Genomic DNA, 19,047 nt, shown 5'->3' on the forward strand with positions numbered 1-19,047 from the left:
GACTGCTCTATTTCTCAGTCCTTCAAACACCATTCTTAGACAATGTATTTGCATAAACTAATGCATATATCCCTTTATTTTATTCACCACAGAGTGGAGGATGCAGAGCTACACGGGCCCCGTGTAGCTCAGTTGGTAGAGCATGGCGTTTGCAACGCCAGGGTTGTGGGTTCGATTCCCACGGGGGACCAGTATGAAAAATAAATAACAAATGTATGCACTCACTAACTGTGAGTCGCTCTGGATAAGAGCGTCTGCTAAATGACTAAAATGTAAATATGTAACCCATGTTCTGTAGGGGTCTCTCAGATAAATCATATTTGTGAAGATAGCGCCCCCTTCTGGTTGATCTAGGTTCTGACTCCTGGTGGGAAGCTACAAGTGGGCTGTTCGTAGCCTAGTGGTTAAGAGCGTTGGGCCAATAACCGAATGGTCGCTGGTTCGAAACAGCTGGTTTGCGCTGACTAGGTGAAACATCTGTCTGTGCCCTTGAGCAAGGCACTTAACCCCAATTGCTCCTGTAAATCTCTCTAGATAAGAGCATCTGCTAAATGTAAAAAGACTGACTGGTGCTTTTGATACATACATAACAGACATCTGAGATGAAGGTAGCTATTGGAGCCTTGGGCAGTGCTGTGGGAAGATGACCCCCATTCTGTAAGCAGACAAACAACACTGATTACAATGATGCCAGTCGAGTTTCCCAGTTGGATAAATCATAACTAACACTAGTAATAGTCTAGAAAACAAGTATGCATCATATTTTCTAATGTATTACTCAATTTAAACATTGATATTTAGACTGATTACAATGATGCCAGTCGAGTTTCCCAGTTGGATAAATCATAACTAACACTAGTAATAGTCTAGAAAACAAGTATGCATCATATTTTCTAATGTATTACTCAATTTAAACATTGATATTTAGACAGAAACGGGGTAAAACATTTCATTTTTGTGAAATTTAATTGAAAAAAACAGCAATAAAAAAGGCTTCCAGTATTTTTGACAATTGCTCAACAATGCTCTTAAGTTTCAATGCTTTCAGACATTCAAAAATAAAATATGATTTTCTCTACTGGATAAATGCTGTGTCTTGGCTGCTTTACACTCATGATCTACTCATAAAAAACGCTCAGACTGTCATCTAATTGGCTTCTATTAACCTCTTGTGCAAGGCATTCAAAGTTGTGTGCCAAAATCATTTAATATTTTTATTTTAACCACCAATGACAGAATTTCAAAAAATCATTACACTTTTTTGCATCTCAATAACCTAAATAATTCTGTAGTGAAAATATGTAAATATTGCGAGACGTGCATGTTAAATTCACAAATTGGAATATTCAATATCTTGCTTAGGTTTATTTTATAACTATTACATTGATCTGTTGATCAGTCAAACTGTGTAGTTTTGACCAAAGAAACAATGCACCCAAATAATTTCATTATTTTTAACTGTACATGCATCTCAGTAAACTATACAGTTCAAAACAACTTCCTCTGCAGGGTTTTTGACAAACAACAACTCAAGAGAAAGTGTCTCTTGGTTCATGTAAATGCTATCATCCTCCATTAATGTTCTCTTATTCAAGGAGTGTATTTTGGGGAATGTAACATAGGCATTAGGGTGAGAGCATTCAAGGCCTCTAGTCCACACAGTCCTTCCATGTGTCTGGAGTCTACCCACTGTCCTTCACCAGGACTGAGGTGACCAGCACCTCCCCTCTCCAGTCTAGTAGCTGAACATCTGCTGTGTTGTGTTGGCCTGCTGTTGCTGTGCTGCCTGGGCTTGTCTAGCCTGCTCTGGGGTCTGGGTCTCAGAGTCCTGGGCGTCACCTGGAGCCCCCTCAGCCACAGGGGTGACCTGGACCCCCTCAGCCTGCGTGACAGGCCTCCAGGCCAGGGTGGGGGTCTCCAGGGGGTGGCCCATTGGGTTGACAAAGGTGGTAAGGTTGATAAAGTGGGCGACCGACTGTTGCCCAGTACTGGCACCGCCCGGCCCCACCGTCTCGGTCGTGAGCTCGGCGGGCCGGTTGTGGAGCATGGCGGAGCCGCTGACCGTGTCGAAGGTGACAGTGAGGATGGAGCTGTCCAGGGTGAGGGGCCGGTGGTCGCTGGCTGACAGGTGGCCTACGGCTACGGGCTGCAGGCTGGTGAACTGGGCAGGGGCATGGGAGGTGATGGGGGTCACTGTGATGTTGGTCAGCCCCACTGAGCTGTTGGGGGAGGAGGCTGAGGACACGTTGGGGTCGGCCAGCACCACCACCTACAACAACAGCACCATTAAAACTGGGTCAGATCATTCACTACTAACAGTATGATACTCACACAATCTACAAATGATGTTGTGGACAATATGGAAAACTTTAAGGGCAAGTGCAGTCCAAAACATGATTTTCCAGTTTTTTTATATATACCGAGAATACAAAACATTAGGAACACCTGCTCTTTCCATGACTGACCAGGTGAAAGCTATGATCTCTTATTGATGTCACCTGTTAAATCCACTTCAAATCAGTGTAGATGAAGGGGAGGAGACAGGTTAAAGAAGGATTTTTAAGCCTTGAGACATGGAATGTGTATGTGTACCATTCAGAGGGTGAACGGGCAAGACAGAATATTTAAGTGCCTTTGAACCGGATATGGTAGTAGGTGCCAGGCGCACTGTTTTGAGTGTGAAAAGAACTGCAATGCTGCTGGGTTCCTCACGCTCAACAGTTTCCCGTGTGTATCAAGAATGGTCTACCACCCAAAATACATCCAGTCAACTTGACAACTGTGGGAAGCATCCCTGTGGAACACTTTCAACACCTTTTAGTCCATGCCCGACAAATTGAGGCTGTTCTAAGGGCAAAAGGGGGTGCAACTCAATATTAGGAAGGTGTTCCTAATGTTTTGTACACTCAGTGTATTACAGTGAGCTATGTAAAGAATCCAGTATATAAATAAGCGGTATAAACAGTAACAAAAATGCAATGTACAGTAGTAGATATATTAGAATGAGCAATTTGAAGAATACAGTATATAAATACACAAAGTGAAAAACAGTATAAAAGAAACAGGAATTGTCCAGTGTTTAATGTCTCTATATACATGGGACAGCAGCGTTGGCTATGTGTGTGTATGCGCGTGTGTTTGTGAGTATAGGCGTATGCATGTGTGTGAGTGTATATGTGAGTATAGGAGTCTGCTTTTGTATGAGGTGTGTGTGTGTTGTTAAGAATGCTATTTTCTGATGATTATTCCCTATTGGAATTTGGCCATTAGGTACCCTCTCTAATGCCAGAGGTCACCATAAAGTAGGTCTTACTAACTGGTATCTATGTATGCCCTTGAGCCATAAAAATCAGCCAATGGTGTCCTTAAGCGATAAAGATGTTTCAAATGTATAGTCTATTCAACCCCAAGGTCTCAGCCTTGATTTAATGCTTTGGCACCAGGCACAGAAGGATGAAACAGCGAACAGATAAGGCAAGAGTATTTAGGTCTGCCCTCCCCTCTGTAGGGGGAGAGATTTGCTGCGAACCGGTTTGAGTTTGTCAAGAACTGCAACGCTGTTTTGTTTTTCACGCTAAACAGTTTCCCGTGTGTAACAAGAATGGTCCACCACCCAAAGGACATCCAGCTAACTTGACAACTGTGGGAAGCATTAGAATCAACATGGGCCAGCATCCCTGTAGAACGCTTTAGACACCTTGTAGTCCATGCCCAGACAAATTGAGGCTGTTCTGAGGGCAAAAGGGGGTGCGCAACTCAATATTAGGAAGGTGACCCTAATGTTTTGTACACTCAGTGTATATTTCCACACGAGGTTAGAATAATACTGTGAAATGGTGAAAATGATGATAAGTCCCTTTTAGTGTACGAGCTGCTTGAAAAGACCGCCTGAAATTTCAGCCTGTTTTGGTGGGAGGGAGTTTTGGCCTTCCATGGTGACATCACCAAGCTGTAAATTAGTTAATAGACCAATAAGAAAGTGAGTTCCAAACCTCTCTGCCAATAACAGCTACTTTTCAGTTTCCCCCTCCCCAGTCAAACCACTCCCAGACAGTCCTAGCAAAAATCTTGCTTGAGAAATTGCTATTTGCTAAGAAGCCATTTTATTTTTTAACATTTTAATTTAAAACAATCACAGTAATGTACTTAATTGTTACCCAGAGATGATTTGATATTGAGATAAAAACTGCTGCATTGGACCTTTAAAAACACCACTTATCCACAACACTATTTAAAGACATTTATCATGGACAGATGGACCCAATTGTAATAAATATAATCTCTAACCTAATATAATTGCTAACATAGATGATCAGACAAACACATGACCCACCCACCTGCTGTATACTCTGCACAGCAGAGCTGGTCTCATCTCCCACTACAGTGGTGGTGTACTGTACTCCTTTGCCTGTGAAGTCAGCATACTCATCAGAGTCCGACAGCGCCGGCTCCTCCAGCTGTTTCTGCTTCTTCCTGGGCGGCCGGGGGGTCCGCTGAGGCCTCTCCCCAGAAAGAGCCTCCTTCTCCAGGGTTAGAGTGGGCTATGAGGGGGGTATGAGAACCAAGAGTATTAAAATAGTTCCATCTCTGCATATACTGTACTTAGCTCACCACCATATGCGTTGTATGGCACTTCGTACCTGCACTATGCTGATGCTTGACTCATCGATTGTTGAGTCTTCTTGGAGCTCGTCAAACTCATCTATTCTCACAGTGACCACCTGGGGTAGGAGGAGAGAGCAGAAGTTTAAAGAAAGCTGAGGCTTCACTATCAATAACAGGTGGGATAGGAAATTATGTTTCAAAGAGAGATTCGGCCTGGTCTGGAGTACATTACAGAGAATGGCAGTTTCAGCTGATACTAATCAAATCAAAATCAAATTTTATTTGTCACATACATGTGTTTAGCAGATGTTATTGCGGGTGTAGCGAAATGCTTGTGCTTCTAGCTCTGACAGTGCAGTAATATCTAACAAGTAATATCTACCAATTTCACAACATATACCCAATACACACACATCTAGTAAGGAATGGAATTTAAGAATATATACATATATGGACAAGAATTACATTCAAGTTGTGGTAGATCTCATGCATATAATGTCTCTATGGTTTAACCCCTACTGTCCCAGCTCACCTCAGGGTGTCTATTTGGTTTAACCCCTACTGTCCCAGCTCACCTCAGGGTGTCTATTTGGTTTAACCCCTACTGTCCCAGCTCACCTCAGGGTGTCTATTTGGTTTAACCCCTACTGTCCCAGCTCACCTCAGGGTGTTTGCGCCTCATGTGGCGGTTCATGGAGGCTCGGGTGGACACCTTGGTGCCACACATGTGACAGCTCTGGGCCTCCACCTTCTCATGAGTCAGCTGCACATGCTTCTGGAGCATGTATTCTGTAACATACTTCTTATCACACACTGCACACGACCACGTCTTCCCCACTGGGGAGAGAGAGAGAGAGAGATCTAATAACGGTTCTCAAACAGAAGGTATTCATGGAGTTGTCCAAAACAAAAACACACAATATGAAACGGTGAGTATTCATCCAGGAACTTGCCTGTGTGAATGAGCTTGTGCGTCTCCATGGTGTTCCTCTCACTGAACGTCTTCCCACACAACTCACACATGAAGTCCTTTATTCCTGCAAGAGTAGAAACGGTACATCTGTCAGTGCAAACCATAACCCAATAAGCCCTTTGTACAGACTCTCATTAGCTTTGTTGTATCTGTAAAATATGACCAATGTTTGGCAATGCATGTCAGTTTACAGTGCCAAACCCATGTTTATAAATTAAAGTGGCCTTTTTCCCCCCCTGCCACTGGGTTGTTTTGTATAGTTGTTGCTGGGCCCGTCTCACCTGTGTGTCTCTTGTAGTGTTTCAGCATGTTTACTTTTTGGGCAAACTTGCGGTTGCACTCCTTACACTCGTACTCTTTGATGCCCTTATGCAGTTTCATATGGTGCCTCAGCGCATGCTTGGTCTTCATCCCTGCAGAGAACACATTGGCTGAAGTTCTTAGCTTACCCCTTGTGGATACGTTTACCAAAAAAGTACATGCATGCTTTGATCAGAATATTTTTCCAATTCTTACAGCCACATATTTCAAGTAATATCTAACAATTTCACAACATATACCCAATACACACAAATCTAGTAAGGAATGGAATTTAAGAATATATACATATATGGACAAGAATTACATTCAAGTTGTGGTAGATCTCATGCATATACTGTCTCTATGGTTTAACCCCTACTGTCCCAGCTCACCTCAAGGTAAGTGCTTGGTAAAGGCAAAAACAGCAGTTGGAAATGCCACCACCAATGTAGGTCAATTTGGTCTCCATTTCTAGTCTATTATGCAAATGCCTGTACCACTAATTATTTGACAAGGATAGTTGTCATGGTGACGGCCTCACCTTTGCCACACTCAGCACATAGGAAGTCTCTGACGTTGTCATGGACCCTCAGGTGTTCCTTTAGCATGTCCTTCCTGGCAAACGACTTCCCACACTGGTCACAACCATGGCTCTTCACCCCTGGGTGAAAAACATTACAGAGGAGACAGCAAAAAAATTAAAATAATAAGCCCATAAAAACCTGATATTCTTTATTATGCATATCATGCCTTCAAGACAAATATTGGGTGGATATCATAGTGCCAAAATATGTGACTCGTGTGTTAAAGTACAACATTGAATGTGGTCCAGTATCAAGAAAGTATGTTGGTAGAGATGAAGGGTTCGGTTCCTACCTGTGTGAATGACCTTGTGTCTCTCCAGGTTGCCGATGCTGTTGAAGATTCGGCCACACATTTCGCAGGGGTGGATGTACCTTTAGAGCAAAATGAAAAGTGTAACAGACAGGGTTATGGTCAGAGTGCTAGTAACTAACCAAGAAGTAGAGTGTACAACAGTGCCCCTGTTCTAGATCTCTGTGTCCTGGTCCTCTCATCTCTCCACCCCTGTCCCATGTCACGGTCTCTCATCGCTCCACCACTGTCCCATGTCCCTGATTTATCTCTGCACCCCTTCTCACCTCTGCACTGCAGGGTCTGGGAGCTGTTCTCTGTGGATGACCAGGTGGGCATTGTAGGTGGCTTTCAGAGCGAAGCGCCGGTTACAGATGATGCAGCCATAACCCCTCTCTTTGTGCAGGTCCATGATGTGCTTCAGGTAGTCTCTGCCCTTGAAGAACGTCACCTAGACAAACACAAAGACAGTAGATTCGAACAGTGGCCATGGAGAGTGTGAGAATGTTTGTTTAACCCCCACAGTGGTGTGAGTATGTTTGTTTAACCCCCACAGTGGTGTGAGTATGTTTGTTTAACCACCACAGTGGTGTGAGTATGTTTGTTTAACCCCCACAGTGGTGTGAGTATGTTTGTTTAACCCCCACAGTGGTGTGAGTATGTTTGTTTAACCCCCACAGTGGTGTGAGTATGTTTGTTTAACCACCACAGTGGTGTGAGTTTGTTTGTTTAACCACCACAGTGGTGTGAGTTTGTTTGTTTAACCACCACAGTGGTGTGAGTTTGTTTGTTTAACCACCACAGTGGTGTGAGTTTGTTTGTTTAACCACCACAGTGGTGTGAGTATGTTTGTTTAACCACCACAGTGGTGTGAGTTTGTTTGCGTGACAGAATGTGTGTTGGGATGTGGCATTTGTGCGAGTGCGTGGTCTGTGACTGACCTGACACTTCTTGCAGTTGTACTTGTGGGTCTCTTGTCCGTAGTCTTCATCCTCCTCATCAGTGTCGTCGCTGCTGTCCACTGAGATGCCAATCTTCCTGATGAACTCCTCCCTCTCCTGCTCGTCCATCAGGGCTATGTCCTGGAGAACACACACACAGGAAGTTGAGCAACGACACCACTATGGACCTAGTGTCAATCTCTTTCTCTCTCTGTCATTTTTGAGTGCGAGTCAAATGTGTGGTTATGTAAGAGTTCAAAAGAACCATGAACTAATCTCTCTCACTTTAAAGTGCACATGAATATGGTCCCTCAGGACGTCCACTCTGAAGAACTTGCGTCCGCAGATCTCACAGGTGTACTTCTTATCCCCGTGAGTAAGCAGATGCTTGTTCATGTTGCTCCTGCAGGAAAACACCTGGACACACACAGTCAGGGTAAATATCTTCTTTCAAGTCTTTATTTTGACTCATTTGATCCAATGCCAAAATAGTTATATTTTCTGGTATCCGCGTCACCTCACCTTGCCACAGATAGGACATGCTGAAGGCTCCTTCCTGTATTTGGTCCCTTCCTCCCCATTGGCCTCCAGCTCTTCTCTCTTCAGGTGCTTTGGGTTTGCTGAGACATACAATAACAGTACAGCTGAGCTCTGAGAGAAGGTTGATTAACGCGTTGGGATAGAACACATTATTTCAGGATTCTGAGCCATGCACTTGTAAAAGTTGCAAGCTCTGCTCTGTTGATATAAACTAATCAAGAACATCATATACTATAATATACTTCAAACTTATAATAAACTCCAGACCCACTGGGCAAAAGATTGTATCAACGTTATTTCCACGTCATTTCAACAACAAAAATGTAATGTGATGACATTGAATCAATGTGGAAAACTGATTGGATTTGCAAAAAGTCATCAACGTAAGGGAATTTAATATTTTTTTCACCCAACTTTTAACCTAAATCCAATGACATGGTGAAATGTGTTTATTTCACGTTGAATTCACGTTAGTTGACAACTCAACCATATTTTAATCAAAACTAGACTTTGAACTGACGTCTGTGCCCTGTGGGGAGTATCAACAAAATAGTCATCAATAAAGATGGCTCATGCCCCCCTGGTCCCTCTGCCAGTACTGACCCACAGTATGTCTCTTCTGGTGGTCCTGCATGACGTCCTTGCGGTAGAACATCTTGCTGCAGATCTCACAGGCGTACAGCTTCTCTCCGTGCTTCTTCTTGTGCTTAGACAGGTTACTGTTGGTGGAGAAGAACCTCGAGCAGATCTCACACTGGAATGTCTTGTCATCTGCCACCACAGGAACAAGAACAAACAATCTGACTAGTCATTCAATGAAACAAATAATGAATGGATAGGATATTGTTTCAACAAAGTCACAGACAGGACAATGCAGATGCTGTACGGTTTGTACAGTACAACAAGTGACAACAGTAAAGTAACATCAGAAGTATTTCAAAGATGGATAAAGATAGCGGACACCCAAACAAATGGTGTTTTCTAATTCATACTGCACTTACCTGTCCGACAGTTGTGGAACTTTAATGCATTCTCCACACGGAAGGCTTTGTCGCATGTGTTACATTTGTACCTATACTCCACGTCGGGCTGAGGGAGAGACGGACACACACACAATGTACAGTGAATCAAGGAGCTAGCCACTGCAACACAAACAGTGACTATCCTGGTCAAAAAAATTAAAGGCCAAAATGTTGAGCATTGATCTAGGTGCGCCTACCTCGTTTTTGCTGTGCTTGTATGAGATGTGCTGCTTCAAGCTCTCCTTGCGGCTGAACATCTTGTCACATTCATCACATTTAAAGAGCTTATCACCTAAGAGAGCACAGACAAAGAAATCAAAACATATGCACTTTTGTGTTTATGTGTATATGACATGATTAGTAAACACAGTGATCTCCATATATACACCGCTCTTCAGAGAAAATAGATGGAATTAGTCTTACATAATTGTTCCTGCCACAAAAAAAAGACCAGGACAAAAAAAAACGATGGAGGGAGGAGTGGAGAGAGCATTACCGTGGGAGCGGATGTGTCTGTTGAGGTTGCTGCTGTTCTGAAAGACCTTGTTGCAGAGGTTGCACTTGTACAGCCTCTTATGGTCTCCTCCCTGCCTCAGAAACCTCTTCCTCGACCCAGGCCTGAGGAAGAGGGAACAAGGACAAGAGCGAGTGAGAGGAAAGGGGGATAATGCAGAGTGGAGGGAGTGAGAGGAAAGGGGGATAATGCAGAGTGGAGAGAGTGAGAGGAAAGGGGGATAATGCAGAGTGGAGGGAGTGAGAGCGAGGAGAGGGACAGAGTGGAGAGAGTGAGAGGAAAGGGGGATAATGCAGAGTGGAGGGAGTGAGAGGAAAGGGGGATAATGCAGAGTGGAGCGAGTGAGAGGAAAGGGGGATAATGCAGAGTGGAGGGAGTGAGAGGAAAGGGGGATAATGCAGAGTGGAGGGAGTGAGAGGAAAGGGGGATAATGCAGAGTGGAGGGAGTGAGAGGAAAGGGGGATAATGCAGAGTGGAGGGAGTGAGAGCGAGGAGAGGGACAGAGTGGAGAGAGTGAGAGCATGGTATCTTTCCAAGTCTACAGAATAACTGATTGATTGATGTTTATTGTCCTTCAAAATAAAATATGTGTACTGTAAATAAAGCATGCAATTGAATGGTGAACTGCAGTTGAAGTATAGCAATGGAAAATGATTACTCTACTAAGAGGCATTTACTTTGGCTATGTAAGTCATGACATTATAGTTGATCCTTACATCCCAGCAGAGAGGAGGGTGCGGGTCACCCTGGGCATGGTGACAGCCACACCGTCAGGGCCGATCTCCAGGTCATTGCCATCCAGCATGGCCTCTCCTCCGTCTGCAGGGACCATGTTGAGGGCTTTCTCTGCTGGCTCTAAAAAGGCTGCAACTAGAAGCAGGAAGGTATCAATAAAAATCACATTTGAGGAGAGAATGTGGTGGAAACTTAACAGTGCATGTGATGGGGTAGTCAATAATGTAACAATGTAAAAAAGGTGGAATCTGTCTCACTTTTCTTCTTTGCTGCTATAGTTGCAGTGCTAGGTTTCCGTCCTCCTTTGGCCCTCTTCCCCGGCCTGCCCAGCATTCTTTTGGGAGCTGGCAGAGGAGGAGCAGGGATGGGCTCAGCACTGGGGCCGTCATCAGGGGTTACCAGTTCTGCTTCTTCCTGCTGCTGGGGTTGGTCATCAGGGGGTGGGGCTACAGCCTTCACTTCCTGCAGGTGGCTCAAAAGGTGGTCTGGGAAGAAGACAGGTGGAAGGATGGGGAAATTGAACTTTTCATGTAAATAGAGAAGAGCACCTCTTCCTCTTCACTACTGTCCTGATTAAAACGAGCCATTCAGCCGCCTGTCTTAAGCCAGCTCTGAAGCCATCAACCATCATGGCTACCTTCTATGTAATGCAAGTGCTAGTGTTCATGAGGAGGAACTTTGTTTCCCAGCTCCAGCACCAGTTATAACAATATGAGACCATCTACTCCTCCTTCCCTGTCTTTCTATGGTTAGTCTTGGTGGTGTGGCAGTCACTGACCGGTCAGGAGCTGTCGCTCCACAAACACAGCCCTGGCCCTGGCCTACTGGACACAAAGCATGGGTCGGGTCAACCCAGCAAGAGAAGGAATGTAGGGCCGTGTGGTGGTTTCTCTAAAACCTAACATACTCACTGTCCACTACAGCTGTTGGAAACCCTGAGGCAATTGTTCATTTCTGAAATGTATTCTGATCATATCATTCATATGAATGATAGTTTATGATGGAGAGTTATTCCTCAAATGTTAAGGGGCTTAATAATATGTGGCTGAACTGTTACTGTAACAGAAACGGCTCATTATTCACTTATTTACAGCAGAGGTATTTCATCTAACAGTGGTTTCATGAGAAGGTGTTGATGTATGCCCGGAAAATATTTGTGGCATCCCTGGGAGTGAGCTCACCTGCATCATTCTCTCCAACCACTAGGGGCTGTGACGCACCAGCTTTACTCAAAGCCCCCTCTGGCATGGTAGAGGTAGTATCCACATCTGAGAGATAAGGGAGGGACAAAAATAGGACAACGCTGTCACATATTTCATATTGAATATGTGCTTAGCAATAGAACAGCAGGGTTAAAGCTACAGTACACCAGTTTGCATCTCAGGAGACAATGATGCAGAATCCAGTCTGCCAGTGGGGCTCCATACCTGCTGGAGGTGGAGGGTCTGGGGCCTTCAGGATGGGCCTCTCCATCTTCTTGGCATAAAAGGCCCCATACCAAACCCTCAGCTCAGACCCTGGCAGCACATCCTGGGGAAAAGACAGAGGGTTACAATATGAAAGAGGAGGGAACCATCTATGTGTCTCCAGGAAGAGAAGATCTCTCTCCCATTTGTACACCACCTAGTATGTAGTGATGTATTGGCCATGAACACTAAATAGTATGCTAGTGTGGATATCGGGACATATCCAATAAAGAATGACCAAAACTGTTCTCAGTTGCTTTGTTTGGGGGAGTTGGTATATGATACCTGTGAGGTGTTGAAGTAGACCTCATCATCCTGCTGGTAAGCAGTCAGGTTCTGGTGCTGATGGTCAGTGGCGGGCCGAACCAGCATCATCCAGTTACAGTCATCCTCATTGGCTGAGTCAAAACAGACTACCAGGCCATCTCTCTGGAAGATCTGTCCAGGTCACAAACAAAACCAAAGAATACAGAGAGTGGGATTTTAACACCATCGCAAACAACACACAACATATAACAAATATTTCTCCATAATAACAGCAGCCTAAGTTGAGAATGCACCTTCAGAGGGAACAGGCCTTCTTTGTCCAGGTGGGATACTCTCCTAGCCTCGAAGGGACCAAACCTAGTCCTCTTGACCAGACGTCGGAGGACAAACACTCCCTCCCTCCCATCTGGCACCTGTCTGATCTCCAGACTCTCCGGCAGAGAGGACCTGACCCATGACAAACACACAATACAACTTCTATCAATACATAGCCTCCTCCATTCCTGTTCCTCCAATATCAGGTTAAAGATTTGCTGCTTTAAATACACTATTTGTAAGATTACCAGCTAAGGTGGAAACCCACTCAACACTGGTGTCAGTAACCCTCTCACTAGGTAGCTTGCATGGTGGACTTTTACTCACCGTGCTCTGCTGAGAACAAATGAGTCCTGTACAGTCACCACTGGTCCCAGCTCTGGACACTCAGAGTCATGATACTGCCCACAGTCCTCACACCCTGACGGGTACCATCAAAAAGTAACATATCAGATACCACATACTCTGATGTCTAAATAGGCACAGGCATGCAATGTGAAATACCTACACATACGCGTGTAGGGCTAGATACACACCACAGGCACGCACACATAGGGAGCAAGAGAGCTACAATAGTAAATCAATGTGCACTATGCCTATATGTGCATAACTACCTCAATTACCATCGACGCGGTACTTGTACTACCTGTATATAGCCATGATATGTTTACTCGTTATTGTTATTCACTGTGTATTTATTCCTCGTGTCACTATTTCTATATTTTATCTTTAACTTTGCATTGTTGGACAAGAACCTGCAAGTAAGTTAGTCTACACCTGTTGTTTACGAAGCATGTGACAAATAAACTCGGATGCCATTTCAAAGGTGTTGAAGTTTTCAGTATACTCACAGATAAACTCATCTGGTTGCTCCGTCATCATGACAATCTGCACATTCAAGAAAGAGACGTTGTTACAAATCTTCGTAAAGTGTGTATTGTGTATCATTTGCTTTATCTAAATCAAAACTTTTAAGAGTTTAAAGGGGATATCCGCAGTTGATACATCAATTTCTGGACTTTTAAATTAATAATGTATATGCATTGATTCTTGAAGGATATAACTTGAGTTTAGTGCACATGTCAAACTCATTCCACGGAGGGCCGAGTGTCTGCAGGGTTTTCACTCCTCCCTTGGACTTGATTGATGAATTAAGGTCACGGATTAGAAAGGAACTCCCCTCACCTGGTTGTCTAGGTCTTAATTGAAAGGAAAACCACAAACCCTCCATGGAATGAGTTTGACTCCCCTGGCTTAGCGCAAATTTCCATCAGAACCCTAAATAGAAGCTTGTTTTACGCCAATGTTTGTAAACATTGTAACTGTAGGGCCTAAACAACACTGTATAGCCTCAAGATATTCTTAATAGTATTATTTTGATATCTTGGATGGTCAGTCCTTGCATCAATAGCTCTATGAAATGCAGTGGTTACATTTCTTCAGGCCCATCCCTCAACTTTTTACCAAAAAGGTGGAGTTGCCGATTTGTTATTTACAAGCTACATTATTACTTAGAGATTATCATTACATTTTCACTACATGATCATAGATACTACTATATTTGTTGACACTGTTAGTTACAACAGAAATACATTAAGACATGCCAAATGGATTGGTCAAATGTATGAATTCTGAAGAATGTGAGCAATCCTCTGAAGCAGTCCAAGAGTGGCAAATGTGAGGCCTACACTTCTTGACTAATGTGGATAACTCAACCTGGAGCTAAATTCTGGTCAAAAACAGTGGTGTGGTAAATGTATGGGGACCTCACTAAAGCAAAGGCCATTCTCCTCCAGTATGAAAATTACACTGTGTATTCCACGCTAATCACAATTCAGCAGAGTAGCTACATATTAATAAAGACGATCCAGTAAAGAACGGGATCCAGGATTTCACCAGATTCCAAACTCTAGCCGGGTTTTAACTCCGATCTCAGCCTACTCCGTCTTCTGCAGTCATGCAAATGTAACAAAGAACAATCGGCATGGCGGCTGGATTGGAGACGCAAACCCCATCTGGAGCCAGTTAATTTCAACGTCAGAACGGCGTTATACTGGCCTCTCCAGGAGATTCCGTGTGCACCTCGCACACTAAAAATATATATTTCTGCACCTTGGCACAATTATTGTTTGTTAAAACTGCAGAAGTTAGAAATAAACACGTTACCTGTTTTCCAAACGACTACACATTTATTGAATCCTGACTCCGGGTTGCAATCCGCTCCAGAAACCGCGCAGGACCGGAAATGCAGTGAAGTGCACCCTGGGAATCGTAGTTTTGCTCAATCGCTCGAGTTATCAATGGGAATATCTCATTCATGACTCGATTGCTTTACACAATTAACGCACCTCTTTGAATGCACTAGATCTATATTACGTTAAAATGTAATTGCTTAAAACAGGTGTGGCCTTCAAACATAAAATACATATAGCCCTAATAATCAGAGAAAGGCAATAAGCATTTTGTCACAGAGATTCAAAGAAAACCGAACACTTGGGTGGTTATTCAGTTAATATTTATTGCTCAAGATGTTACACCTTTTATGTCAATAATTAGTAATAATCCCTGCATGGCATTGACTTCCATTCAATATTAGCAGGCAACCAGGTTATGTGCATTTCACAGAGCCAATATAAAATGTCAGCAAGCTGTTTAATAATATACAGGCCCACTGCTTACTGAAATGCATAATCTTGCACTTGTCAGTAGCCATCTACAGTGAGGGAAAAAAGTATTTGATCCCCTGCTGATTTTGTACGTTTGCCCACTGACAAAGACATGATCAGTCTAAAATTTTAATGGTAGGTTTATTTGAACAGTGAGAGACAGAATAACAACAAAGAAATCCAGAAAAACACATGTCAGAAATGTTATAAATTGATTTGCATTTTAATGAGGGAAATAAGTATTTGACCCCTCTGCAAAACATGACTTAGTACTTGGTGGCAAAACCCTTGTTGGCAATCACAGAGGTTGTTTTTTGTAGTTGGCCACCAGGTTTGCACACATCTCAGGAGGGATTTTGTTCCACTCCTCTTTGCAGATCTTCTCCAAGTCATTAAGTTTTCGAGGCTGACATTTGGCAACTCGAACCTTCAGCTCCCTCCACAGATTTTCTATGGGATTAAGGTCTGGAGACTGGCTAGGCCACTCCAGGTCCTTAATGTGCTTCTCCTTGAGACACTCCTTTGTTGCCTTGGCTGTGTGTTTTGGGTCATTGTCATGCTGGAATACCCATCTACAATCCATTTTCAATGCCCTGGCTGAGGGAAGGAGGTTCTCACCCAAGATTTGACGGTACATGGCCCCGTCCATCGTCCCTTTGATGTGGTGAAGTTGTCCTGTCCCCTTAGCAGAAAAACACCCCCAAAGCATAATGTTTCCACCTCCATGTTTGACGGTGGGGATGGTGTTCTTGGGGTCATAGGCAGCATTCCTCCTCCTCCAAACACGGCGAGTTGAGTTGATGCCAAAGAGCTCGATTTTGGTCTCATCTAACCACAACACTTTCACCCAGTTCTCCTCTGAATCATTCAGATGTTCATTGGCAAACTTCAGACAGCCCTGTATATGTGCTTTCTTGAGCAGGGGGACCTTGCGGGCACTGCAGGATTTCAGTCCTTCACGGCGTAGTGTGTTACCAATTGTTTTCTTGGTGACTATGGTCCCAGCTGCATTGAGATCATTGACAAGATCCTCCTGTGTAGTTCTGGGCTGATTCCTCACCGTTCTCATGATCATTGCAACTCCACGAGGTGAGATCTTGCATGGAGCCCCAGGCCGAGGGAGATTGACAGTTATTTTGTGTTTCTTCCATTTGCGAATAATCGCACCAACTGTTGTCACCTTCTCACCAAGCTGCTTGGCGATGGTCTTGTAGCCCATTCCAGCCTTGTGTAGGTCTACAATCTTGTCCCTGACATCCTTGGAGAGCTCTTTGGTCTTGGCCATGGTGGAGAGTTTGGAATCTGATTGATTGATTGCTTCTGTGGACAGGTGTCTTTTATACAGGTAACAAACTGAGATTAGGAGCACTCCCTTTAAGAGTGTGCTCCTAATCTCAGCTCGTTACCTGTATAAAAGACACCTGGGAGCCAGAAATCTTTCTGATTGAGAGGGGGTCAAATACTTATTTCCCTCATTAAAATGCAAATTAATTCATAACATTTTTTACGTGTTTTTCTGGATTTTTTTGTTGTTATTCTGTCTCTCACTGTTCAAATTAACCTACCATTAAAATTATAGATTGATCATTTCTTTGTCAGTGGGCAAACTTACAAAATCAGCAGGGGATCAAATACTTTTTTCCCTCACTGTATTAGGCGTAGAATCAAGTTTGCAAGGTTAAAACACCCCACATTATTTTATGACTTTGGGTTTCGGCACACAGTGGCTTGCGAAAGTATTCACCCCCCTTGGCATTTTTCCTATTTTGTTGGCTTACAACCTGGAATTAAAATGGATTTTTGGGGGGTTTGTATCATTTGATTTACACAATATGCCTACCACTTTGAAGATGAAAATATTTTTTCTTGTGAAACAAACAAGAAATAAGACAAAAAAACAGAAGTCAATACTTTGTAGAGCCACCCTTTGCAGCAATTACAGCTGCAAGTTTCTTGGGGTATGTCTCTATAAGCTTGGCACATCTAGCCACTGGGATTTTTGCCCATTCTTCAAGGCAAAACTGCTCCAGCTCCTTCAAGTTGGATGGGTCCCGCTGGTGTACAGCAATCTTTAAGTCATACCACATATTCTCAATTGGATTGAGGTCTGAGCTTTGACTAGGCCATTCCAAGACATTTAAATGTTGGGGATGGTGTTCTCAGGGTGATGAGAGATGTTGGGTTTGCACCAGACATAGCATTTTCCTTGATGGCCAAAAAGCTCAAATTTAGTCTCATCTGACCAGAGTACCTTCTTCCATATGTTTGGGGAGTCTCCCACATGCCTTTTGGCGAACACCAATTGTGTTTGCTTATTTATTTCTTTATGTAATGGCTTTTTTCTGGCCACTCTTCCGTAAAGCCCAGCTCTGTGGCGTGTACGGCTTAAAGTGGTCCTATGGACAGATACTCCAATCTCCGCTGTGGAGCTTTGCAGCTCCTTCAGGGTTATCTTTGTTGCCTTTCTGATTAATGCCCTCTTTGCCTGGTCCATGAGATTTGGTGGGCGGCCCTCTCTTGGCAGGTTTGTTGTGGTGCCATATTCTTTCCATTTTTAACAATGGATTTAATGGTGCTCTGTGGGATGTTCAATGTTTTGGATGTTTTTTTTATACCCAACCTTGATCTGTACTTCTCCACAACTTTGTCGCTGACCTGTTTGTAGAGCTCCTTGGTCTTCATGGTGCCCCTTGCTTGGTGGTGTTGTAGACTCAGGGGCCTTTCAGAACAGGTGTATATATACTGAGATCATGTGACAGATCATGTGATACTTAGATTGCACACAGGTGGACTTTATTCAACTAATTATGTGACTTCTGAAGGTAATTGGTTGCACCAGATCTTATTTAGGGGCTTCATAGCAAAGGGGGTGAATACATATGCATGCACCACTTTTTAATTATGTATTTTCTAGAATTTTTTTAAAAAAGTTATTTTTTTCATTTCACTTCACCAATTTGGACTATTTTGTGTATGTCCATTACATGAAATCCAAATAAAAATCCATTTAAATTACAGGTTGTAATGCAACAAAATAGGAAAAACGCCAAGGGGGATGAATACTTTTGCAAGGCACTGTACATCTCAAGCTGCAAGATGGCTCTAAAAGAGACCTTATTTACTGAAACAAGCTGCAGTCTGGTCATTGGTAACACTACCAGGAGCTTATGTCAGTATTTGACCCACCCCTGTTCAAATATGTGACCTGTTACAGGAACTGAGGCGTTTGACACTGGTTCCTAATTCACAGTAGGGCCGTTAAAAATAAAGCATAATCTGGACACATATAACCCATACAGTATCTACAGACAGAGAACTTAGTTAATGCGGTTGTTCAATAAACATAAATGGCATACCCCAGTGTAATCAGTCAGTCATCCATGGATATGATAAAAACAGGGCTCATTGATTATAGTTTTCATATGGGTTGTTGAGGGGAAATCGAACTGGCCCCTCAATCTAATTTTAAAGCCATTCAGCAACATTGTCAAGTACTCCGGAAAACACCAGATGATAGGTATAGATAGCATGGCCAGGGAGTCCCAAGTCATTCTAAGACTGGTCATACCTGAACAATTGACAATTTCCAAGAGGTAATCCCACTACAGTTTGTCACTACTACACAGGTAGAAGAACTGTTCTCCAGTCTTTTCAAAAGCCTTGTAAACAGTAGGGCATCTGACTACCATGTCCATCTTGAGTAATGCCGTCATGTCCATAAGAGTATAGCAGTCCTCTCAGTAGGTTCATTAGATGAGAAGAAAAACAGTAGCTGGCAGGGAATTGATCTTAGACAACTCATTTCATTTACCTGTTTAAATTAAAGTACA

The 19,047-nt window shown here is 43.3% G+C and overlaps 1 protein-coding gene across 1 annotated transcript; it reads right to left on the reverse strand.

The window, feature by feature from the left end:
* Positions 1–940: 940 nt before the first annotated feature.
* On the reverse strand, positions 941–14,791 carry prdm15 (PR domain containing 15). Its single transcript, XM_041885661.2, has 25 exons — positions 14,718–14,791; positions 13,403–13,439; positions 12,879–12,972; positions 12,530–12,683; positions 12,255–12,407; positions 11,931–12,033; positions 11,685–11,771; positions 10,761–10,988; positions 10,485–10,638; positions 9,751–9,872; positions 9,452–9,546; positions 9,234–9,321; positions 8,836–9,003; positions 8,215–8,312; positions 7,978–8,109; positions 7,693–7,833; positions 7,039–7,202; positions 6,755–6,834; positions 6,420–6,539; positions 5,860–5,991; positions 5,559–5,642; positions 5,267–5,442; positions 4,641–4,721; positions 4,338–4,541; positions 941–2,269 (listed from the first exon to the last, which is right to left on the reverse strand). Exons 2-25 carry the CDS (start codon positions 13,431–13,433, stop codon positions 1,736–1,738), a joined length of 3,423 nt encoding a protein of 1,140 aa, XP_041741595.1. The 5' UTR covers positions 13,434–13,439; positions 14,718–14,791; the 3' UTR covers positions 941–1,735.
* Between the last annotated feature and the right edge of the window lie 4,256 nt (positions 14,792–19,047).

This window comes from Coregonus clupeaformis, chromosome 9 (genome assembly GCF_020615455.1).
Source record: "Coregonus clupeaformis isolate EN_2021a chromosome 9, ASM2061545v1, whole genome shotgun sequence".
Classification (NCBI taxonomy): domain Eukaryota; kingdom Metazoa; phylum Chordata; class Actinopteri; order Salmoniformes; family Salmonidae; genus Coregonus; species Coregonus clupeaformis.